General features: G+C 49.1%; 1 protein-coding gene across 1 annotated transcript in view; it reads right to left on the bottom strand.

Moving 5' to 3' along the window:
* Ccdc6 (coiled-coil domain containing 6) overlaps positions 1 to 26120 on the bottom strand; it is a 98745-nt gene that overhangs the window by 20912 nt on the left and 51713 nt on the right. Inside the window, exons 3-5 of the mRNA XM_052163405.1 lie at positions 16197 to 16325; positions 4797 to 4900; positions 2513 to 2673 (exon numbers count right to left, since the gene is read on the bottom strand). Coding sequence (XP_052019365.1) covers positions 2513 to 2673; positions 4797 to 4900; positions 16197 to 16325 — 394 coding nt within the window. The remainder of the gene's footprint in view (positions 1 to 2512; positions 2674 to 4796; positions 4901 to 16196; positions 16326 to 26120) is intronic.

The raw sequence follows: 26120 nt of genomic DNA on the forward strand, positions 1-26120 counted from the left end.
TTGTGAGAAGGGATCCTTTGAACGGACCATTTCATGTATGGAAGTCGGCGTTTTCAGAGGTCCCAAGACAGCTGTGTCGATAGCTGGGAGAACCACTAACTGCAAGACAAGCTGTTTTTAACGGTGTTTTCAAAAAGACAGATGCAGAGAGTGTCACGCTCACTGTACAGGTCCCGGTGTGAAGCAATTCTGTATGCATGCACACGTATGCATGCACACAAGGTATGCCTGTGCAGACTGCTCACCTGGCAGGAACGGAGAAAGGGAGGATCTTTCCCGGACAATATTACCCCAAAGAAGAAATGTCTACAGCGGAACATCAGAAGTACAGCAGACCCCTAAAGATGCAGAGACACCTAGACAGGCTCAGCAACCCAGAACCCTGGTTTCTACAACACTTCGCCTATCCCAAAATATTAAGTATGAATTCCCAAAAGCATCTGTTCGGTAAATACCATGTGCAAATGTCATCAAGGATTAAGTTTGGTAAAAGGCAGGCAAACACCCTTCATGGTCCTCCCTTCACAGCGCCAAAGTGCAGTGAGGGCTCCTGCAGAGATTCATTAGCATCGCACAGATAAACATGATCTCAAAGGTCACCCAGCCTGAGGACTGGCGTTAATTGTCAATTTGATAGAATCTAGAACTGCAACAGGCAGAAATGAAATCCTAAAGAGACACCTTCGTTTTCTATTCTACTCAGACTAACTGAAGCAGTGGACACAGACGAGGCTGTGACTTCCTCAGGAATCTCAGACTGGGAGAAGGAAGCGGCAGACGGAACCGGTCTCCCAGGAAGAGATTTCAAGTACAAGGCGGAGGCTGGAGCCTGGAGGAAGACGGTCCAAGGCGGCGGGCGGGCAGGTCCATGCCTCCACCAGAGCTGCCCGGACGTGCGAACCCTTGGCCCTTTACACAGACTTCTACCGCACTTCAGGGGTTCCCGTGGAGGTTTGGTCTGTTGCTGCGGATTGTACTGCCAAATTCTGTACCTAAGATCCTAGGCCTGCACGTGAATTCTCAGGTTTACAAGTTTTCATTGTGCAAACCTTGCTCCTTAAAACTACTGGTTAAATAAAAATGACTGCAAGCCAAGTACTGGAGGGACTGGAGGTAGGCAGGATTTGAGTGATCTGGCTGAGGGTGGAGAGGAGGAGGAGACGGGGTGGGGTTGGGGTGGGGACCACAAGAGGAGATGGACCATGAGCACATGGCCAGGAGAGACAGCAAGTATTTGGGGTACACTGCTGGGGGAGGGGTACCCAGGCCAACAGACAGAAAAGTAGATTAGGTGATACCCCACATTAATTGTCAAATCCAAATAAAACAGCTATAGTCTGAGTCTCATATTTGTAAGCTAGTCAGGGCTAAGATTAAGGTGGTTCTACTACTTAGGACCCGAAACTTGAGAGGCTGCTAGATCTCTCTATTCCCCTCTTCCCACTGTAGCCACTGACTAAACCGTCTTTCTCTGCTCTCCACTATTAATGTGTTTTTTCCTGCCTGAGAGGACAGGCAGTCAGGCAAGTTTTGGGGTTACAGGTTGTGACCAAACTCACCCACCCCCAACCCGTCAAGTCGGATAAGAGAATCACATGGAAAGGGGCCTCAGCAAAGTGTAGTGGGAGATTATCTTAATTATCTTAACTGACAGGAAGGCATGTGTTCGCTGTGAGCAGTTCCATTCCTGATTAGCTTTCCTGGGGGATGTGGCCCACAGCAGACCCACTCTGCTGCAGGGGACAGGGCCACACACTTGAGTACACAGCATGGCTGGGTTCAGTGAACTAAGTAATGCACAGAATCACAGATGAGAGTGTGATGGTGGAGGGCGGGTGTGGAAGGAGTTAGGAGGGAAGAGTGAACAGTGAATATAATCAAAATACATTATATGAAATTCTCGGGAAATTTATTTTACTTGTATATATTAATATATACCAATTATTCATATATATAATGCTGGATATAGTTTATGTTTATGATATATTAATAAGTTAATAAAATATATAGATTATACTATGATTGATAATTATATATACACGTGTGTACATATAAATATGTATGTGTGTATGTATATGTGTGTGTGTACACGAAAGCTAGCCAAGCATAGGTATGCATCAACTACTCTCTGTTCTCGACCACAGATGTGATGTGACCAGTTCTCTTGACTTCCTGCCTCTGCGATGCCGTTGTGTGCATCAAGTAAGCACGCTCTCCCGTAAGTCAGGATTTTGTCTCAGCAACAGAAGGCAGTAAGACACCTGGGCTGTTGCTCATTCAGGGTCTCCCTCTTGAGATTATCAAAATGATCTTCGGGAAGCATTCTAAATTATGGCCCCTCCCACCATGGTGTTCCTGTTCTAAAAATAGACCCCAGAGTAACACGGGAACTCGTGTGCAAATGTCCATGCGTCACAAGTAATGCTGTGACTACGGCAACTGCAAGTCCCCTAGTAAAGCATGGGGACGGGGGGGGGAGGGGGAAAGGGGGCAGGGCGGGGTGGCCACGTACGCTGTAACTGGGCTGCTCGCAGCTGCTTCTTCAGCCTTTCCACTTCGTTCTTTAAAAACCTGATATGCCTCATCATGTTCTCGGGAGAATCGATCTCCATGGAGATGTCTCTAGGCGATGGCGGGGCAGACACAGGCTGGTCTAATTTCTCCTGTAGGATTCTTCACAGAAAAGGGAGGAAAATACAATAATGAAGAACAGTTTTGCAGTGAAAGAGCACACAACATCTAAGCTCAGGCCTTGCCGGACAAGTGTCCACGGGACTGACTGAAGCCACCGTCTCGCAACCTCTCCGTCCACCCTCACTATTATCACAGGCAGAGTGGCAAGATCTCATCCCCCTTTTTAAAAAAGATTTATTTATTTTATGTATATGAGTACACTGTAGCTGTACAGATGGTTGTGAGCCATCTTGTGATTGCTGGGAATTGAACTCAGGACCTCTGCTCACATTCCAGCCCAAAGATTTATTTATTTATTATATGTTAAGTACACTGTAGCTATCGTCAGACACACAAGAGAGCAGTCAGTGCTCTTACCCACTGAGCCATCTCTCCAGCCCAAGATCTATCTCATTCCTTTTGTGTTCTTTGTGTGGTCGTGTGTCAGTACGGGTGCACAGGTCTCTAAGTAAGGCGAGCTGGCTGGGGCTCCTGGGGATTCTCCCACCTCTGCCTCTGTCTCGCTTTAGGAGCACACAGGGGTTATGGGCACAGGCTAACGCGTACAGCTTTATGTGGGTACTGGGGATCCGAACTCTGGTCCTCACACCCTGTGCGGGTGAGTGGTCCATCCCTGCTCCTTCCCTCTGAGTGACTCTGACAGTCAGTTGATACTGTGAAGTCTGTGTAAACATGTATCCGGTTACCATGCCTAGGGTCCAGCAAACACTCAGGCTTGGCTGACGACGTGGTAGGTGATGAGAAACTTTACTTTCTTGAAGCTTTTTGGGTGAAAGTGAGGAAGGGCTATGGCTCGCCCTGGAGGAGGAAGTCGCTTACAGACACTTTGGAACCTGAGCAGAGGGGTTTGGAGAACCCAGCTGATGATAAGATGTTTAAAAACCAAACCAAGTCAGAGCTATTTGGTCAATAACTGGCACACCCACCTTCCCTACCGATTATCATTCAGGTAAAAGCTAGAAAAGGATCAACAGCCTTTTACCTACGAAGTGATGGCTTGGTATGGCGGTACGTTCTGTAACTTAACAGAACCGTATACACATAAAGCATCCAACTGCATTCCAAAAAAGGCAGGCTCCTACAAGGACTTACCTGTAGCTGAACCCTAGTTAACAGGTAACTGTTAATTACCTGTCAATTAACAGGTAACTATGGAGGTGGGCACAAAATAACTTTATAATTCAACTTATTAGAACTGCTACCTTAGTCCTGTCTGTGCTGACAGACGACGGCTAGGGGATTTCTCCTAGACATATCGCTGTTTTGTCTGGGGTTTGTAATTCTACACACGAACCAGAACAATGTAGAACTGCACATCCAAACCAAAGATGTAAGACACAGTGCAGGGAACTGACAACCAGTTTCAAAAGAACTCGCGTTTACCCACACACAAAGCTCGGACAGGATGTTTCTGCCTTTCTGTCCCTTCCAACCCCCAAAGTACCTAAAGATAAAAAGGAGGTCCGTGAGTGTCTGCAAAGAGGTAACCTAAGGAAAGTTTGTTGTCAGCTAACACTTTACTTCTGTGCCTGTAGAACAGTCAGGTATTGGAATCCACAGGTATTTATTTACAGCAAACAGCCACTTTCCTATTAAAATCACCCCACTGAGTCAGTAAACCCTAGAGATGAGCAATAGCTAACAGGTAAACAGGGGTACCAAGGCTGACTCCGACTTGGCCTTGAACGAATAAATGAAAACAATTTGTACTCGAGGGAGGAGAAAAGCCAGGCACCGAGAGGAGGCCGCTGTCGGAAAGGTCAACAGACTTCAGACTTTCTCCTTTAACGAGATAGGATGGGGTGGGAGGCGGGGGAGGACTAATGTCTTCCAGAGTTCAATTCCCAGCAACCATCTGTAATGGGATCCGAGGCTCTCTTCTGGTGTGTCTGAAGACAGGGATGGTGTGCTCAGATACATAAATTACTTAATTAAAAAATAAAAACATTAGCATGGTATGTCATTACCCAAGCAATTCAAATGCCCAAAAGCCATCCCTAGGTAACAGGTTTCCAGAAGCGTGCGCGTGTGCGCGCACGCGCGCACACACACACACACACACACACACACACACACACACACACACACACACACACGCCAACCTCTTCTCAGCTTCCAGCTTATCCATCCTCTTCCACAGCCGATTGACCAGCGCCTCCTGTTCCTGCTCCAGTGTGTTTTCCAGGTCAATCTTCTCCCGTCTCAACTAAAGGAGAGAAGAGGAACAGCTTTATTGAGGGCACGGCCCGCGCCAGGGCACCGGAGCATCCTTGACTGGCTCTCACCACGAACATGAAAGAGCTCAGGAAAGCTGGCAGAGCAGCTCTGGAAACACCGGACGGATGCTCGATCAACCTGTTTCCTATAGCGGAAACCACTTCGGCAAGAGAGCAAACCCAGGACCAATCCCTTCCGTAATCAGACTTGTCCGTGTCTCTCAAAAAGCCTCTACAACTAAGTAGTTATGATCACAAACCTTGAGTCAAATGTCTGGGTTCAAATCCCGGCTCTGCCCAGGGTTGGCTGGAAGAACAGGAAGTTACTAAATGCGAGTTCAGCACTTGTAAAGTTGGGAGCATAACATCTGGCTGAGTTTAACATCCTTAATAAGGGGCACTTAGAATGCTGTGCTAGACTCTTGTCACTGCCTCTGGCTTTATCCTGTTCCAGTCATCTAGGACATAACTCTCCAGGCCTCTATTCCCCGACCCCCTGCCCCTCCAGTAATGTCAGCATCTTGGTTGTAATAGCATACTATACCTTTCTTTGTGAGATGCTATTTCCTTCACTTTTATTAGCAAAATACCTTATTACAAAATAAGGGACTTTATGATGGTATCTTCGCAAGTGCATGGGATTTGCTTTGACTGTACACACTGCCCCCTGCCCAATCCCTCTCCTCTACCCTGTTTGTTCACTGATGAATCCTAAGTGTCTAGATTTAAGAACAGGTCCGCAGTAAATATCAGCGGCTTTCTGGACAAGCGAACAAACCAGGCACCAGGGAGCTTTGTGAGGTCCAGGGTGTCTTCTCTACTGGTTGAGACTGGCTTCCCAGTCCTGAGGGAAGGAGTGTGTGTGCAGAGGGGGTGCCTGTCACCTGCTCCCAGGCACCTCTCAAGAATACAAAAACACTAGTCTACCTTTGTCTCCTTCACAGTCCTTCTTGGTGTGTTTGTATGTTGTCTTGCTTTAAACTCAAGAATGCCCTCAACAGGCACCCTCTCACCCACCGCCAAATATCTACATGTCAGGCTAATTCAACCACAACCCCCCACCCCACCCCACCCCCACCCCGCGTTACCCTGCAGTCTGCGGGGCCCCTGGGTAAGGCTGATGAGCAGGAGTTCATTTCAAAAGCTGCTTTCTAATTAAGTCTTTCAGCGGTGTGCCCAAGTCTTCACTGGGGTTCAGCAACTCTATTTCTCTTTCTGGGTTAATTAACGTCAGATTGAGAGTCCTATTATACACCCCAATTAAGGCTGGAACGTCCTCAAACTTCCTCTGTGGATGAAACAGCGCATCCCTGGGACATGAGATACCCAGCTTGTCGGGCTGTGCGCGCCCAGCGCTCAGAGGCTGAGGCAGCCCACCCAGCGCATAAGGCCCAAACGGATATGAAACAGGACAGGTAATAAAACAGAAGTTTGATGCTGGAGAGGGGACAGGAAAATGGGTGACACCCCCCTTCACATCAGGCTCAGCTCTGAGACTCCATAGCGTTGTTCCAGTGCATTTGGCAAAGGTTTTGTCTAAGCCCAATTTCATCAGGACCACTAAGAGAAAATACACTTCCAACTCCAGAGACTCCTCCAATGATGTGTGGAAAGAAGCCGGTGAGGAAGAACCCAATCTATACATAACAAAAGAAGCTGACAGGAAGGCTTCCCTAAGAGCAGAACAGACACAGAGGGCAGAGGGCAGCAGGATGGCTCCCTGACCAAGGTGCTTGTAGCTAAGTGAGACAACCCAGGTTCACTCAGGACTGTCGCAAGAGAAATGTCCTGAAAAATTTGTGCTGTGACCTCCACACACATGCCAGCTCCCCTCAAATAATAAAAATCGAAATTTACTTAAAAGAGATGGAGAGATAGCTAGGCAGTTAAGAGCACTGACTGCTCTTCCAGAGGTCCTGAGTTCAATTCCCAGGAGCCACGTGGTGACTTGTAACCATCTGTAACGGGACCTGCCCTCTTCTGGTGTGTCTACAGAGAATAATAGTGCACTCATATACATAAAATAAAATCTTGAAAAAAAAAGAAAGAAAATCTTAAAACAAAAAAAGAGAAGAAAAAAAAAGCATTAAAGGGGCAGGAGAAGTCTCTGTAGCCTTTCCACATGTGTGAGTGAGGACCAGAATCTGTTATCTGTACCCCTACCTTTCACACAGTCTGGCAGTCCACCCGCAACCCCAATGCATAGGCAGTAAGAGAGAAGAGAGCCCTGCAGGGGCAAGCTGGCGGGCTAGGGCTAGACTGGCCAAACCAGCAGGTTCCAGGGTCAGTAAGAGGGCCTGCCTTGGTAAACAGAATGGAGAGTGACTGAGGAGAACTCCTGATGTTAACCTTTGGCTTACACACACACACACACACACACACACACACACACAGAGAGAGAGAGAGAGAGAGAGAGAGAGAGAGAGAGAGAGAGACAAACTCATGAGGTGTACACAGGAGTAAAGCCATTTGTCACGGCACAGCAAGAACCTACCCACGCAAAGGATATAGGGAATCTAATCTCTTCAAATATAAACCCTCTATCAACCCTCCGCCAGGATTTTTATTTCGGCTGAGAAGATGACAAAGCCTAAACAAACAAGAGAGGATGGGGTTGCCACACCCCCAAGTCCCCTCAGAGTGGTACCAACCAGCAGAAGGTCGGACTAGCTCAGTCTGTTCCTATCACTATTCCTTTTAGTATCACGGACGACCGGGCATCCATACGCTGACCTAGTGGTACAGCAGAAGCACCCGGAAAAGTGAAGAGGGCGGCGTTTAGAAAATGATCTACGTGAACCAGGCACGAGCTATGTGCACCTCACCGCTGGAGCAGAGGCGGCCCACCCAGGGTGCTTCCCTCCCTGGAAGCCAACCCAACCTCTGCGCGCACATATCAGAAGACAGTCGCTCAGGAGAGCTGCTGACCACGCAGAGGAGCCCTGGCTCTGCGGCACACCCCTCGTGGGTTAAACCTGCAGAGGCAGACAGAACCCAGGCAGAGCCTCTGCGGGTCTCTGAGCCTTTCCCCAGCACTGGCAACTCTCCTCCTAACTAGGAACTACTCCTCGGACTCTGGCCCCTGCTCTCTGGAAAACGGTCCTTAAAAAAACAAAAAACAAGAACAAAACAAAATAGAAGCAGAAGCAGTCTGGCAGTATAAGGCTAGATTAAGGCTGTTTCCTCATCCCTAGGTGATTAACCCATCAGCCACTGCCTTCAGAACTAAGGACAGATCCTAGGGTGTCCCCTGAGCTCACCTGTGGAGACTTCATAGAAGTCAGCCAGCAAAGAGAGGGAAGGATGGTCACCTTCCAGTCCCAGAGTTAACGACCACTACTGAGGATCAACTTCTGTACTCCAGAAACTGAAAATGTTTCTGTACTGAGTGGCAGGGGAGAGGGAGGGAAGGCTGTGTGTGTGTATGTGTGTGTGTGTGTGTGTGTGTGTGTGTGTGAGTGCATGTGTATGTATGTAAAGAACAAATTATGTAGCATAATAAATAGGGAAGAAGGGTATGTGTGTGTGTATGTATGTGTGTGTGTGTAAAGAACAAATTATGTAGCATAATAAATAGTCCTCTAGATGAAATGATTGTCTCGCTGTCACATCCTGCCTTACCAAATGTTTTTTTAAATGAACATCTATTTTTGTCATTAAAAAAACAAAACAAAACATTTAAAGGTAGCAACACAGTGGCGGCAAACGCTACCCACCAGCACTCATGAGGCAGGCAGGCGGACCTCGGTGAGTTCAAAGTTAGTCTGGAGTCTGGACTAGCAGAAAAAGCTCCAGGACAGCCAAGGCCATGCAGAATGACGCGGTCTCAAAAAGCCAAAAAATAAAATAAACAAGAAAAAAAAAACCCAAAAAACAAAACCCAAAAAACAAAGACATCTCATTTTTGAAATCTCTAATTTCGTAACAGAAGTAACACCGCAACTACCAAGAGCCATCCAGCAATAAGCTGGTGTTAATTTATGTGGACTAGGTACCTTTAAGGGGATCAAAGATTAAAAATGAGCCAATATTCTGCTCCCTGGGAGACACTAAAAGAGTCCAGAGTCAGCCTTCCATAATGTACCCTACATCTCTTCTTTAAAAAAAAAATTCCTCTGGCCTCTGCCTCCCGAATGCTGGTGTCAAACACAGGGGCTGCAATGCACAATGGGAACTTAAAAACAAGAGCAGCAACACGCGTGTGTGTGTGTGTGTGTGTGTGTGTGTGTGTGTGTGTCTGTGTCTGTGTGTGGTGGTGGTGGGGGGCGGGGGGGTCCCTTCCTCTCTGACATGAGCACCTAGTACACAAACTGACAGGCTGGTCATCATTCTCCAGGATTCTCACCTCCTCTTCTCCCTAAATCCCTCCTGTTTAAGAGCTGGATGGGAATGTTCTTAGGCTAGAACCAAACAACTCAAATAACAATAAAACCTCAATTGTTTAATGTCCTGCTTTAAAAACAAAACAAAATAAAAAAGCCACAACAACAACAACCCTGCAAGTATAAACTACTAAGGTTCAGTTTACTATCATCACATCATATAAATTTGGAAGAGTTTATAAATTATAGGCATGATATCTTAAAATGACTTTTTTTTGAAATTTCTACAGTAATGAAATAATATGTAAGACTTTAATGCATCCATAGTTTTTTAGACTTGTTCTTTACTTGACTGTATATTTCTCTCTCCAAGCTGGTCTGTGTTACTATTTATTAAGGAAGAATTTTATTTTACATTTGCTTTTCTGCTTAAGATATTCTTTTCTCAGATAAAAAAGGGGGCCCCTCTCCCTTTTGGCTACGTAATTAATGACTGTGGAAGGGAGGCAGGTTACAAAGCACTGGGTATATGTATATCCTTTAGCGATGTCAAGACGGCAGGAGGGGCTCACAACCCCACACCTACAGCTTCAGAGGATCTGCAGTCCTATTCTGGACTCCTTAGTTACTCCACAGACATGCACATAAATAAATTTAAATATATGTATTTAAAAAAAAAGACCAGTGGACAAGTCCTCAGAGAAATCACGAGTCGATATCAGTTCATTTAGTGTTGGCTTGCAGGAGTCAGTTCTAACCCCTCTACCATGTGAGTCATTGATCCTGGGTCCTCAGTATCAGCACCAGGTCCTCTTAACTGGAAACAATCTTGCTAGTCCTAAAATAATGTTCTTTAAGAAAATAAAATCTGGCCGGGCGGTGGTGGTGCATGTCTTTAATCCCAGCACTTGGGAGGCAGAGGCAGGCGGATTTCTGAGTTTGAGGCCAGCCTGGTCTAATACAGAGTGAGTTCCAGGGCAGCCAAGGGCTACACAGAGAAACCCTGTCTTGGAAAAAACAAAAAACAAACAAACAACCCCCCCTCCCCCCCAAAAAAAGAAAATCTGAGGGCTGGAGAGATGGCTCAGCGGTTAAGAGCACTGGCTGCTCTTCCAGACGTCCCGAGTTTGATTGCCAGCGAACCCCATGGTGGCTCACGACCACCTGTAATGGGATTTGGTTCCTTCTTCTGATGTGCAGGCATACACATAGGCAGAAGGCTGCATGCATAAGAAATAAATCTTTAAAAAAAAAAATGAAGAAAAGAAAATCTGAGACCCACTGCATCCAAAACTTTCAAACAAAACCACGGACTGTTGCCACATTGGTCCCAGCGCTGTGTGTGGGCTGAATTTACTCCTCCCTTCTGTTACCACGTGCTTCTGAGTCAGCTGACGTCATCCGTTAGGATCTCGGCAGATACTTGATACGCTCAAAGGATAAGCAGGTAATCTCGGGTTGGGGGGCTCTGCCTTTGTCAGTGTTACTTATTTTAATGGACAAAGTCTTGACTCTCCGACGTGGCCAGACAATGGATGACTGGACAGATGCCGTCAAGGTCCATCGAGCAACAGGACCTGAGTGAGCTCACCCATGTGGAAACGTCACCCAATTCACACCAAGGTCTGCAGCTGAGCTTTTTGTTCTCCGTCCAAACGCAAGTGTGTCGGGGGCCAGGTGTCCCTTCCAACTGCTCCAGGACACGCGCACCTTGCACCTCTCCTCCCCGATGGCAGTGCCCAGAGACCTCTCAGTTGACGTTGTGACAACTTGGCAGCTCAAGTAACGGAGCCTGCCCGAGACTTCATGGCAAGTTTGCCTATATCCAGGACTTAGAAATCCTATGTATTCTCCAGCATGGCTGGGGGCTTCTTTCTCTCTCTCTCTCCTGAAGGAGCAGTGAGTGGGTTTGACTATGGTAACCAAGCTCTGGGAATAACTAAAATAGCACCACCACCACCCCAAATTTGCTGTCACCCAACTTCAAAATGATGGAGAAGAAAGGAGGGGAGAGAGAGGAAAAATTACCAACAGCAGCAGCCAGGGTTGGGGTAGGGTGGAGGTGGGGCAGGGGGTGGGGTGGGAGTGGGGCAGGGGCAGTGGGGGTGTCTACAGGCACAGTCCCCATAATATTTTTGTGGTGCTTTTTCCTATTTTCCAAATTTTCTTGTGAGGGCAATGGATTATCATAATGCAAACGGTGAGTTTAATAAACGATTTTGAAACTTCCACTTAGTTTTGAAATTGAGCTTCAAAAACATACAGGGGTGGGGGTGGTTCATGGGGTTTTACTGCCTTACTTCCTGCTATCACAGCACACAGGGAGCGGCAGGTGCCACGGGCGCTCTCCTAAATGAGCTAAAGAGATTCTAGCTCTTCCAGTTGCTAGAATCTACAAGGATTCATTCAGTGTGAAAGCGATCCTAAGGGACCCTGGCTGGCCCTGTGGATTCAAGAAATACTTTGTTCCCTGCCCCACCCTTCCACCCCTGCCCCCCAAAAAAGTCAAGGACTCATCCCCTCTTACGTAAGTCACTTGACCACTCTGGCCTCTAGGCGACTCAGGCTTCAAGGCACGCACTCTGGTATGTAGGCATTCGAGCTGTGGGGCGGCCATCGGGATTTTACTGTGACCGAATTATCTTCCAGGGACAGAAAAGGCGGCCCAACGCACAGCGGCCCAACACACAGGAAGAATCCCAATACTAAGAGCAGGATGTAATCCCAAATGTAAACTTACAATCTATTCAACATTTTCCTGCTGTGCCTAAAAAATGAATGATTATGAGTCTAGGAAGACGGCTGGCTGGGAGAGGTGGGGTTGGTAGGTAGGGGGACAGATAAGAACGGGGGTTTGTGGAAGAGAGGTCATTGGAAGGGATGTAGGTCACTGGCAGAGATGGATGGCGTAGGGTTGTAGGGAGGGGGCTTCCTAGGGACCAGAGAGCAAGGTGGGTGATACAGATTCAAGGAAGATCATCTGCTGGAATCGGTACAAGGAACTGGCCAAGTTACAAAAAAATTAATCAATAAAATACACTGAAGACAAAACCTTTTCCCAAGGACTGAGACTCTGTGTGCCACGCAGCTTCCTGTAGCTGTCAATGGCACAGGACCCTGGGGCCCTGTCCGTAGAAGCCAGGCTCTTGTCAAGCCCGTGAGTCACCTGCTAGGACTCGTACCTGAGAGTAACATCATGGGAAACCAGGTAGCATGGAGGCCTGGCCAGGCCCTGGGACAGCTAGATGATTAGCCACAAGCCTAATCCTTCAAAGTCCCGCTGCCTGCCTCTGCTGGGAGGGAGGGGAAGAATCCATTTACCACCTTCCCCAGCATTTCCTATCTCAGGATGGCCTTGCAGAGCCTGCTGACTCTCTGGCCTGGAGCAGAGTCTCCCACTTCTGCCTGCCAAGGCACCTCTGTTTCCCTGAACAAGGCTGGACGTGGGTCTCTCTCTCTCTCTCTCTCTCTCTCTCTCTCTCTCTCTCTCTCTCTGGCCAGCCTGTGTCTTTCTTTCCTGCGTGTTCCCAGTCTCCTCTGCTGCCTGGTGACCGCTTCCCTCCACTGTGCAGATCTTCCTCCATCCCTGACCACTGGGGGCCGCTTGCCATCCCAGAACAAGGCTCCAAGGCCAGACGCCTTCTGCCATCTTTGCTGGGAGTCTGAGTGACGAACCCATGAATTCACACAGGCTCATGCTGTCCAATTAGCACGGTACAGGCATAAACAAGGGACAAGGAGCCGGAGCCAGGTCACAGTGACCTACTGAGGAAGGAGCGAGGCATCTGTTGCTCCTGTTCCTGGAACCAGGAGCCTGAGATACCCAGAGGGACAGGTAACAGCTTTCTCCTTTTAAGATCCATTTTATTATGCGCGGCTACTCTTATGACTGTGTAGTTAGTTAGTCGTACTGGTGTTCGCATGTGTGGGTGTCCACAAAGGACAGAAATGGGTACTAGAAATGGGGGGGGGCTGGGGAGGTGGGGGGGGTCTTCAGTTGCATCTCAACATGGCGTAGCATCATGGTTAAGGGGATGCAGGCCAGAGAGAGAGAGAAAGAGAAAGCCGGAGATTCAGGGTTAGTATTCATCATGCGGTTTTATAACTTGGACTCTCTCCAACACGAGAAACACATGACTCCGAAGGCCCCCAGAAACCTACTTCCATGGTACTAGGTCCCAGCTCTCAAAGGCTCTACGCCGCCACCGCCGCCCCGCGCTGCTGGGCGGCTAGGTCACGGACCACATCCACAGCACTGCATTTCTTATGACACAGCTCCCTAAGTAGGCAGAAGGCCCTGATCAACCGGGGGGGGGGGGGGGGGGCTGGGCTTCATTTTCAATAGAATGATGCTTAAATGGGGGTGGGGGAACAGCACTTAGAATGCAGGAAGCTGATTGCAACAGCATCCCATACACACACACAGGGACCACTACAGAGGCAATCAGAGATGCTCAGGTGACGCCAGAGACTCAGAAGGAACCAGAACACTCCTCCCAAACACCGGCTGCATGAAAAAAGATGCAGTACCGATCTGCGCACTTAACTGCCCATCTCTAATCAAAATATAACCTTGCCATGTCTCAGCTCAGACTCCCTTCCACCAAGGGGCTCTGCGGGCGCACATCCTGCGGGAGAGTCTTCCCTAGCACGCTGCGTGCTCAGAGACAGAATGTCCATCTTGGGCTGTTACTCAAGTATACAGAGTCTAGCCTGACAGAAGGTGGGTGTACCCCATCCCTGCCCATCCCTGCTCCAGTCTTGCCTCCTTCAAACCCATTTTTAAGTTTCATCCAAGACTGAAACCGGTTCCATCCCCCAGGGAAGCTCTTTAAGCAGGAATATAAGCAAACAACTCAATAGTTTCAGGAAGTCCCTGAAACTGACCACATTCACTAGGCCCCTCCCTGCCGGAGTTAACAATGGAGAGATCCCCTCAGAGGAGCCCCTCACTAAGGGATCCAAGCATCAAAGAAGACTTGAGACTTATCCAGATGTCTGTAAGCAGCAGAAACCAGCTGACCTGCCTGGGAGAGGCAGTTTGGATCGGAGTTCCTTGGAAAGAACGTGCTGCAACCTGTTGGGCTGCCTGCAGGCTGTCAGTGTGCTCCAGGTTCCCAGCTTGTGTGAGCTGTCACCCATGAAGGGGTGAACCTTGGCAACTGAGCTGTCTTTGAGGTTACTTCCGCTTCCGTGAGTAACCCCTCATTCACCCTTACTCCTGTAAACAACTTCTATTAAACACATTGGCTCACCAAGGTGGCCACTGGTGGTTATCAGTATTTTGGTCTGCCCCAAATTCCCTATCTGGGCTGAGTGGACAAGTGTGTTATGTCTCCCTCCCCTGGAACAGGTCTGTCACACAGTCCTACTTTCTCTACCTCCCCAGAGCCTGTGAGGCCACAGCCCTTTCCTGCTGAAGCCAGCTCTCTGTCTCCACCTTGTGGCCACCACTGGAGAATGGGGTCCCAGCCTATGAACACACACAAGGCAGAGGCTGCATCTTAAAAGGCCAGGTCTCAGCACAATACAGATACTGTAAGACCCCTGCTTAGCTCCCAGTTAAATGCCTTAGACGCCTGGGACTTGTATCACGGATGAAAACACAAACCCTCAAAGGCTTACCTTGCAGGGTGGCTTGCCTAAGCAATGCTAGAGATAAACAGCGCAACGCAGGGTTTTTAAATTGGGGGCGTGAGTCTTCTAAAACTTATATATTTGCATCTAGGTTTGAAAGATGACCAATAGATCGCAGAGAGCTCTAGGTGTGCTTACAAAATAACCAACCCTTGGAAACCCAATTTAACAAAGAGGGGGCAAGGACATCTTTAAAGAAGCCATTCGGTACCCAGTGACAATTTGGTACACTTGCAAACTAAAAACAAGACAATAATACACCCAACCTCTCATTCCCACCCTGGTTTCTACTCAGGCAACCTGTTCAATCTAGAGCTTCAGGGGCTGGAGAGATGGCTCAGTGGTTAAGAGCACCAGTTGCTCCTCCAGAGAATCTGGGTTCAGTTCCCAGCCTCGGAAGGTGCGTCACCATCTGTAATCCCTGTAACATGGTCACATGGTCACGAGGCTCTCTTCTGACCTCTGCAGTCACCATGCCCATGAGCAGCGCACGGACACGCATGCAAGGAAAACATTCCACATGAAGTGAGGCAGATGACTAGAGCTACAGAGGACGGAGTTGGCACAGGGATGGATAAGCAGAAAGGACGGGGACCTAGAGAGTGCCCTCTCGGTGAGCCTCGCCAAATCATTATATGGTATCATCCAGCGTCTGCAAGACGGAGCTGGGACGCCTTAACCCACCTTCCCAGCTTCTCGTGGAAGCCCCAAGCCGCACACCATGGACGGCCTTCAGTAATGTGTCTTAGGGAAATGCCTTTACAGGCTGCTGAGGGAGAAAGCACCAGAGATCACAAGCCCAGGGACATCCCAACGGAAGGATGATGGCCGCCACGGCTGTTTGACAGGAATGGAAGAACCAGTGTGTGCCTCTAAGGCTAGCTCTGCCACAGACACCCATCCCAGCCTGTCAGGCACACGAACGCTACAGCCTGACTAGTTCCCTACCCCCCAGTCTGCAGTCCCCAGTTCCGGGCGTCCCCGCTGTGTTTGCCAATGGAGATCCATGGCTCACAAAAATGAGCACGGTCCACTGGGGTCACCCTACATAGTGACTGACCCCGGATGAGCGCAACAGGCCTTCCGCTCCGTTATCTGCCTCTACAAGATTGGCTGAGCGGAGCGGTTCCTGTGAGAGCGCTGTGGGAAGATGTCTGTTTCTTCTGAATGACCCTTGAAAGCGGCTTTTGGTCCCTACAAGCCTGCCGTACACAGGACAGACACCAGACACTGAAAAGCACTGTGGGGTTAAGACACCCACCCCCGTTCACCCGCCCCGGCTCCGGCTCCCGCCCCGGCTCCGGCTCCCGCCCCGGCTCCCGCTCACCTGCTCTAAGGTGAGTTGCTTGGAAATGGTGTCATTCTCCAGCTTCTTGATCTTCTTCATCAGCTTGTTGACCTGAAACTCCTGTTCCTGTTCCAGGTGCTGCTCTAGCTCGGCTTTCTCATGCTGCAGCTGGAACAGAAGAACAAGGGTGGGGACAGTGAGCGACTCCGTGAGCCACAAACGCTGTGCGCATCCGAGCTTCCAGGGGCTGCACCTCTAGGAAGCCTCTCAGAAGACCAGCAGTGGCCGCCCGTGCTCACGCATGCACGGCTGGTAGCTGCTTTCCTGTACGCGCTGGGCATCGTTCAAAGAGCAAATTATCAAACCATAATTAAACACTGATAACTCTCCTAGAAGGATTACAGGGATGTCTCTGCAGGGCGGAATGGGGAATGTGGGGAACAGATGAAAGGCACTCTCTTTTTTTTTAAAGACACACACACACACACACACACACACACACACACACACGAGTACACTGTTGCTGTCTTCAGACACACCAGAAGAGGGCATCGAATCCCATTACAGACAGTTGTGAGCCACCATGCCACCATGCGGGTGCTGGGATTTGAACTCAGGACCTCTGGAAGAGCAGCCAGTGCTCTTAACCACTGAACCATCTCTACAGTCTCTACAATCTCTTTTAAGTTGCACACCATGGGCGGAGACTAAGAAGTTTGGGCATACACATGACCAAGAACAACTGTCAAGGGATGGTAAGTTCTCCTCTTCCACCTTGACACCCGGGAATGAAGTGACATCACCGGGCTTTTGTGACAAGTGCCTTTTGCCCATTCAGCCACCTCGCCTGCCGGAGGAATTTTCCAGGTTGAAGCTTCACACCGCCGGTCATTTAAATTAACTGTGATCTACTCAGATCTGCATCATGTCTGTAGAACGAGATGTCACAACCCAAAAATACACTCAGCAAATTATTCGGAATTATGCTATTTCCCTAGGTGCATGTAAGCCGGTGCTGGCGAGAATCAGCAACACTGGTTCTCTCTGCAAAATTGAAATCATCTGTGAGGCCGCCTCCTACCGTGTTGCTGAAGAACCCGGGGTCTGTGTGTGTGTGTGTGTGGGGGGGGGGGATGGGGCAGAACCTCATACACGCAATTAAAAGTTAAAGCTATGATGTTACAAGTGGAAGTTGTACACAATTTATATATGAAATCAACTTTCAAAACCAAAAGGAAATTAGAGAAACCGAGGGAGTCACAGGGGAGGCCAGGGTTCTCACTAATAACCAGCCATGTTTTCCAACACCCTCGTGGGAGTGGGGGTGATGGGACAGGGACACTAATCACCAGTGGGACCACACTCGCTTCTTCAGAGCCCCGGAGAGACAAGGAAAGGGGGGCTAAAAGCAATGAAGTCCACAGGTTTAACGTTTTCTTTCAATGAACAACAGTACAGCCTGCAGGAGCACCGGCCATCACGCTCACCCTTGTATATACAGAACACAACAGCCCACCTTCAGGAGGACAACGCACTGGAGAGGATCAGAGCTTGGGGACCACGCCCTGTTCTTGACCCCAGACCCTCAGCAAACCTCAGACAGACCAGGAAGGTTGTCCCTAGACTCTGCAGGGTCAAATGATTAAATAAATCCCAGAGACGCTAGGCCAGCCACCCCTCCCAGGAGGGGTGCAGTGGGTGACCCTAGCCAGGTCACCCCAAACAGGATAGACAGTCACGTTTTTTGGGCAGGAATTCTGCTACTCAGAGAGTGTGTGCTCTGTTTAAAGACACCTTCTTCACCCTGAGGTCATCTTCTACCATGGGACATGCTGACTAGAACAGCTGATGGGCCCCTCTAGAACCAAGCAGGGACCCAGACACGCAACAGAAGGAAGACGTGAGGCGGTGTTTACAGTGATTGGTCTACCTTCAGCTCGTTCTTGAAAACTCAGGTTCTGCAAGGCTGCGCAGTAATTAAAACCGCATGTGTGCAGAGAGCTCAGGAAGAGCTTCCAGAGAGAGTCGGACCCAGAGGAACTTCGGAGAGAAAATAAGCAAGGGTGGCCTTCACCAAGAAACTGGGCATGTGTGGTGCGCAGGTGACAGGTAAACCCACCATTAAGCTCTCCCTGAGCCTTGAAACAGACTGTAAACATCAGGCCTGCCTGTCTATGAGTTTAAAGGCAAGAGGCCCTTGAGTCGTAAATTCTTTAATCTATTTGCATAAAGGTGTTTCTAAATATATCTTCTGACACATTTTCAACTGCCAACATTTTATTAGCTAGAATGGCTCCTTTAATTTTTCTTTCCCATAAAAAAAAAAGAAAGAAAGAAAGAAAGTTTTATTGCTTCTGCCCCAGGTAAATTAAAACAATAAAGAATGGAATCTAACTCGGAAAAGCTTCTGGCCCAACAAGAATCATCTGTCAGAGGATGTTAACCTGAGAACAGAGAGGCTCCGGCTGACAGCAGGAAGTCGTATTTAGACAGATGTTCTGCTGCTGCCAATAACCGAGGAGGTATTTCCGCTAACAACTGCATGGCGGCCGCCTGGGAACAAAGGCTGGCGTGGCTCTCTCTGCCAGAGCCAAGCCCGAAGGAAAACCGGGCACTGAAGTGATCATTACCAGGACAAGGTCCCCAGGTTGCACTACCCATTCCGAGGCTATGGAGCTGCCCTGAGCTGAAGTGTCGGAACTGTCATTGTTCCCCAAGGAGAGGGCAGAAGCAGCGGCCTGCTGCGGCTCCGGTCACCTCTCAGGTCACAGACAAGTCAAAGCAGGGCACGGGAGATTCTCAGCAGAGGGAACAGGAGAGAAAATATGGTTCAAAGAGAGATGCACAGCAATGTCCTACACTGTCAGGGTGCTGTGATGTGGGTTAGGATGAAGTGGAGAGGAGGGAGGAGGGAAGGGGAGGAGGAAGAAAGGGGGAGAAGGGATCAGGGGAGGGGAGGGAACAGGGAGGAGGGAGGAGGGTGCAGGGAGGGGGCAGGGAGAGGGGTACAGGCAATGCTTTTAAAGAACTACAGTTTGCCTCAGATAGTCTGCCTGAGATAAAAGTTACAAATTGTCTGTTTCAGGCAGATTCAGGCCAAGTACCACTAACCTAAAAACCCTGGAATTCTTCAAAATCTGAAGCTCTCTGAGCATGACAGAACCTACCTGAAGGAAAAAAAAAAAAGTCACATCCACATCACATCAGAGAAAACCCACCCGTGTACTAAACACTGGAACCGCACGCGGGCTGTGTGTGACACGCTCACCGTGTGAGATTAATCCAAGGAGTCTTGTGTTTGGACCTGAGTCCTCTTGTCCAGAATACCTCCATGAGGTATAATCAAATAATCCAAACTCCTAAAGTGTCTGAAATTCCCCCCACTTCAGGAACGAGACACTCAACCCACCCTCCTCACGTCAATCTAAGTCACCCTGGGCTTGAACGGACACCCTGAATGCACCTGCTGGTTCAAACCACAACCCAGAACACCGTGAACCCTCCTATCCTCCCAGGGATCCCTGCTGGAGGCAGATCTGAGGCCTGCCACCAGAAATAAGCCCCAGGGTCCTCTCTGCTCTGTCTCCAAAAAGGATGAAAACTTCAAATCCATCCTTTTCGTTTCTAATCTCATAGAAGCCCTTCGCACACTGCTAATAAGGTGAGTGATTCTTACCCAAAATTAAAATAACGCGAAGCGAAGTCACCAGGCGAACTCTCTGGGCGAACTCCCCAGTATGCCTGAACCCGCACAGGTTCCCTTAATGCATCTCTACTTGAGAATCTACTTGTGGATGAAAAGGATTGTTTGAAATTAAAGAGTTTAGAGGCTGAGATGGTGCAGCAGTTAAAACCGCTTACTGATCTTGCAAGGACCAGAGCTCTGTCCCCAGCACCCACACAGTGGCTCAGAACCAACTCTAACTCCAGTTCCAAGGGTCCCCTGTTCTGTCCACCCTAGGTTGTGTGTGCATATAATACACATACAAACACTCAGGTGTGCACACACATATGTATAATGCAGTTATTTAAAATCAGGGGTTTAAGTAGACTCTATAGAAGGAAATCCTGATGATTACAGAGTAACTCATAACACTTAATTGTGGTGTATGCTGTTAGTATTGCCAAAGGCAAATCTATGAAACTGGAATCACAACATATAACAGATGTCCACCTCACAGGTTCCACTGTGATAGGGTCCCAGGCGCTCAGGTGGGCTTTGAAAACACAAGCCTCCTGCCTCACCCTCTTGAGGAGCTGGGTCATCTACACAACCAGATGACCTTGTGCTCTCAAAAGAATTTGCTCCAACAGCCTGAAAAGTTGCAACCACTGGCCCTGGGTACCCACACGAGCCGCAGGTGGCGGCTGTCTACATGACGACATCCTTAGACAGGTCACAGGCTGCACGGCAATGCTCTATGTCTCACCGTGTCTCTCCGTCCACCCCCACAAGCATCTGAGTGCCACCCAGCTTTCTCAAGGAGACCTGAGGTGCCTCACTCAACGAGAATGAAATCCTCATCTTTGTGTACAACTTCCTGTTCCCCACTCATACAGTGGGCTGCTTCATGGAGATGCAGTTGCTGCCCAAGTGTGAGGATCTGACATTGAGTCCCCAGACCCCGTGTAAAAGTATCAAGTGTGAGTCTCCATCTGCAATCCTCCTGCTCCTGAGACAGGTGGGGGCAGATGCGGGAGAACCCAGGAAAGTCAGGCTAGCTGCCCTGGTACATAGCAAGGGACAACAGAGACCTTGTCTCAATCAAGGTGTAAGGCATCAGACAGTATTCATACACAGACACACATAGACATCACACACACACACACTAAAGAAAATGGAGTTTTGGAGGGAAGTACCAGATACCTAATGTAGACATCTACCCTGCACCTGTGTGAATGCACGCGTGCACGCACACGCAAACACACATACTACACACACATACTACACACACAGAGGCAAAGCTCCCGGTCTTTTCCTACAGTCCACATTATAAAAGTGGTCTGGTTATACACTTCTGGAGATCACCCAGGCCTAGACGTCAAGGTAACAAGGCTGCTAGTCACACAGGCCAGGTCCTACCGACCGGAGTGTCTCCACTCTCACCTGCCCGTCACTTTATGCCTTCGCCTGACTTTAGCCCATCCCAAATCAGTTAACGCGGGGGCATGGCTCGCTCAAGAGACGTCCACAGTGCCTCCCCATGTGCCCCTCAGCACGGCGTACACCCTCCTCACACTGCGGCCAGCAGCCAGCATGTGGCTAGCTGGTCCCATTCATCCTAAGGATAGTTGGTGGCACTTTAGCACACACCCTTCTCAAAGCAGGGAATCTTCTCGAGGGTGCCGTCACACCCTGACCTCCTGCGGTCATCTGCTCTAGCTACTGCCCTCATTTGGTATAGGAACTACGACCCTGTACAGTGCACAGGACAGAAGCGTGCGAAGCCTTGCAGGTAAGGGGGAAAGGCAGGGTTCCAGCCAAGGTCTCTGCCTTCAAAGCCCTTTGCCCTGGTGTAAGCCAGTAGCTCTCAACCTTCGCAATGCTTCGACCCTTTAATACAACTCATCTTGTGGTGACCCCTCCCATAAAATTATTTTCATTGCTGCTTCATAATAATTTTGTTATGGCTATGAATTGTAATGTAATTATCTGATATGCAATATATCTGATATGCAACCGTCAAAGGTGACAGGACCCTCAGGCTGATAACCACTGGCATGAAAGCCTGCAGAAGAAAGGTGACCAGGACTCTTTACCCCAGAGCATCCAGAGAACTCACACAGTGGCCATATGAGCGATGGTACCTGCACTGTCTGTGCCTGTCTGCCCTAGACTAAGCCCCAGGATGAGTTAAACAACTCGGGATGTACAAAGGACACCATTATGAGGGCACCATTATGAGGGCACCGTTATGAGGGCACCGAATCAATACCAAGAGCAAGACCGTGATGGGGTCGAAGGTCAATTACACAGCACGAGGCTCGCAGCAGTCACCCTTGGTCTTTCTAGTTACCTTTTCTTCCTTTTCTACTGCTTGTGTCTAGGTAAGATTCCAGCTTCGCCTAATTTTGTGCTCTTTCTCCCAGCATCCTCTGCTCAGTGGACTTGTGATGGGTTAGACCAAGTCTCTCATATTCTCATCACGTCGAGCAAATAAGCAGCCTTCATCCTACACTGGTCCTAGACATCAAGTTCTTCCTGGTTGGTGGTCCTTAGGAGTGGTAGACAACAAAACGTCCTCTCCAGGGCTGGAGTAAACACACAGACCTGTGTGACCCCACCTCCCCTCAGGCAGGGCTGTACATGCTGCCATCGTAGGGAAGCGAGAGTTCCGGCTTATTCAGGACATACGCATCTTTTCCAACTGACAGTAATTTTACTTCTCACTGAGCAGAGAGTGATATGAAGTTAGCACCTTTCCTGATTACTAATGGGTTCAGTTCTTGTGATCCAGCCTTCTGAGCTGTCTACCAACGGGAGCTCGGTGGGCCAGTTCTTTGCCATTTCTCCTCCCAGCTGTCTGTCCATCCGTCTGTCTGTACTGCAATTCCACGTCAGCTTTATGTGTCAGACACCATGTCCCACTGTGGCTTTCCCTCTAGCCCTCCTTACTTCATCTCCTGCGGTCTCGGACCCTCTTCTCTGGGCATGTCACCAAGCGATGGAGTTGATTCCTATAACAAGTCCTGAGGACAACACTCTGGCCTTTCCTTACCGTCTCTAGGCCAGAAGTCTCTCTCCACTGAGCCAGGCCGTCTGTCCAGAGGCCTGCTCTGTCCATCCGAAGTCTAGGCATCTCCACTCTGCTTCTGACCTACGTCGACTGACTCTGCCAGCTGCTCTCCCACTTTCGACGCCAGGACCTGCTTGTCCAGTCACAGGGGCCCACACCTGTGGGTCTGTCTCCTGGGAGCCTCTGTATGAAAGGTGATCCCGCTGCCAGCTAAAGCTCATCCACACTCAGGTCAACTGTCTGTCAGGACCCAAGTGTACTATTCCAACTAGAAATAATAATGCCGCCCGCCCTCGCTTCAGTCCAGCAAGCTCTTGCCCTGGCTTTACCTAACCACTTTACCTAACCATAAAGTCTCCTTTAACCTTTATTCCCTCTGTGATCTACTGTGTCTCGTATCTGATATTGAAGGCAACACAGAGAGTCAGTCTTCTGACTCACTCAGGGACGCATGGCATGTATAAATACTCATGTGCACAGAATTTCAGGGAAATCTGCCCATGTTGGGATTTTCATTTATTTTATGCGTTGCCAACATGTGTGTATATATGTATAACATATGTATTCCGTGCCTATGAAGGACAGAGTGGGCTAGATCCCCTAGAACTGGAATAGCAGGTGCTTCTAAGCCACAATGTGGGTCCAAAGGAGCTGAGGCCAGCGCTCCACACCGCGAGCCACCTCTCCGGCCACTTGGCGACGTTTCATTACTGAAGAGCTCCCATCATTTCCTCTAGTCCTAATGCTGATCCCATTCTGCTGGGAGCTGCCTGGCGTGCTATTTACAGGGGAATTAGGATTCATACTTTGACCGCTGGTGGGTCTGTGGCATTTCAAATGCCGTTTAAACAATCTGGCATCTCCTTGCAGCTGTTTTGTGAATGGAATGAATTAAAAAAAAATTAAAAAAAAAAAGGGGGACGGAAATGAAAACCAGACAGAGCTGAGAGTCTGGGAATGGGAAGCAACTAGAAAAACAAATCTTCCCACTGTTTTGATAGCTATAATGTGAAAGCAATCTCCCCTTGGTCAGTATTATCTCTGAACACCACTGGGCCCAAGGACCAGGCACAGGTCCAGGCGACTTAATGAAAGACATACATCAAGGCTTGCTTCGTCTCTGCAGGAGGCGAAGCTGTCATCTGAATGGTTGCCAAGGCATTCCTGACCTCCGTGACCCTGAAATTAACAAAACGGTTTCCTATAGTAAGGGCCCATCGTGCAATTTAGCTGTCTGCACGAATCCAGTGAAGTGCATGGCCGCCTTGGTGGAGCCGGCAGGAAATGGCCTCAAACCCCGGTGCGTGTCTTTGAAGAGGAGACGGCTGGAGTCTCTGCTCACGTCCAGCGCTTGGGGACACACCAGGCTACTCCGAGGCACAAGGGTTCTGGGAAAAAACACATCTAACTGGTGGTGCTGGAAGGAGACACGACCTCTCCGTAGGGGAGAGGAAGGCGCGGGGTGAGCCCCACCTAATGCTTTCTTCTCTAAATGGCATGGGCCGTGGTGCTTTGTCTCAGCGGCAGGAAAGCAACGTGCTTTCTCCCTCCTCCACAGCTTGTCCCCAGCGACATACTTCCTCCCGTAAGACCACCTTGCTTCCCAAGCAGGTAGCAACCGAGAATCAAGGATTCAAACGTAGGAGCCTAGGTCGGCCATTCTCACACCAAGCGCCACAGCAAGGACAGTGGATACTAACTGTGCAAACAAGAACTCCTAGGCACTCCTGCCTCCTTCCCAGTTCTGTTCCCTTGTAAAGGCAATGGAAGAGGCTTTGGCTGCTGCGGGGTCCCAGTCTGAAGAGCTCTCCAGCCATCTTCCACACAGTACCCGTCTGAAGCACTTGCCACCATCTTCCCCATGATGTCCATCTGAAGCACCTGCTGTCAAAGGTGCTCACACTCACCTAAGCACCGCGACAAGCTCCTGGCCCTAGTGGCTTCATCATTAGTCCTACATGAGACTTCCTTCTGTGTTTCTATAGATGTTGGAAACTGCTTCAGTTACTTTACTTCTGGAAGGTATTGTAACCTCAGGGACCAAGTCAGTAACAAGGATGACATGCCAGACAGAGGCTGGTGAGGGGATGGCTCAGCAGGTAAGGGCACCCACTGCTCTTGCAGAGGACCTGAGAGTAGTTCCCAGGACCCGTGTTGGGAAGCTCACAGTCACCTGAAACTCCAGCTCGAAAGGGATCCAATGCAGTCTCCTGGCCTCTGTGGGGCACTGCACTCACATGCACAAATCCACACTCAAGACACACATGTATAGACGTGATTAAATTACAGAAAAAACTTATTAGCGTAAGACTATATAGTCATTGCTATTCTAGCCAGAACGCCCACACTTCCCCTGGGCCAGATTCTACTTCAAATGCAGATCAAAGGTACAAGACCATAAACCTATTTGTTGTTTTAAGATATACAACTTGAAAACTGGAACAGGTTTTAAAAACTGAGGGTGTCATGGTTTGACTATGCATGGTCCAGAAAGCAGTACTATTAGGAGGTGTGGTCTTGTTGGAGTGGGCATGGCCTTGTTGGGGTGGGTGTGGTCTTGTTGGAGTAGACGTGTCACTGTGGGTGTGGTCTTTTAAGACTCTCATTCTAGCTGCCTGGAAGTCAGTCTTCCACTAGCAGCCTCCAGATGAAGATGCAGAACTCTCAGCTCCTCCTGCACCATGCCTGTCTGGGTGCCGCCATGTTCCAGTCCATGATATCGGACTGAACCTCTGAACCTGTAAGCCAGCCTCATTAAATGTTGTCCTTATAAGAGTTGCCTTGGTCATGGTGTATGTTCACAGCAGTAAAACCCTAACTAAGGAAGAGGGATGGATATATGAAATACGTATTCTATGGTGAAAGACAGGGACCCAAAATATTCTTTGACTTTTTGTAGCATCCTATTTACAGAGACTCCAGAGTGAAGGCAACAATTAGAAACAGGGTGACAGGCAGGCAGGCAGATGATTACCCACAAGCACACAGGAAAGGAACCTGATGCATCAGGTGGGAGATGTCCAGTTGCCAAAGCCAAGCTAGGTTAGCTCTGAAGAGCCATAGATGACGACCAGGGCAATTGGGAACTTTGCTCTTAGCAATGGATGATCAACATGGAGTAAATCCCACTGGGCATTTCGAATACACGAGTCCTTAATGACTCAGCAAGCTGACCTTGGAGCCTCAATACAACTCCTGACAGTGGGGCTCTGAGGGCTGAAGTCAG

The sequence above is a fragment of the Apodemus sylvaticus genome, chromosome 19 (genome assembly GCF_947179515.1).
Source record: "Apodemus sylvaticus chromosome 19, mApoSyl1.1, whole genome shotgun sequence".
Lineage (NCBI taxonomy): Eukaryota > Metazoa > Chordata > Mammalia > Rodentia > Muridae > Apodemus > Apodemus sylvaticus.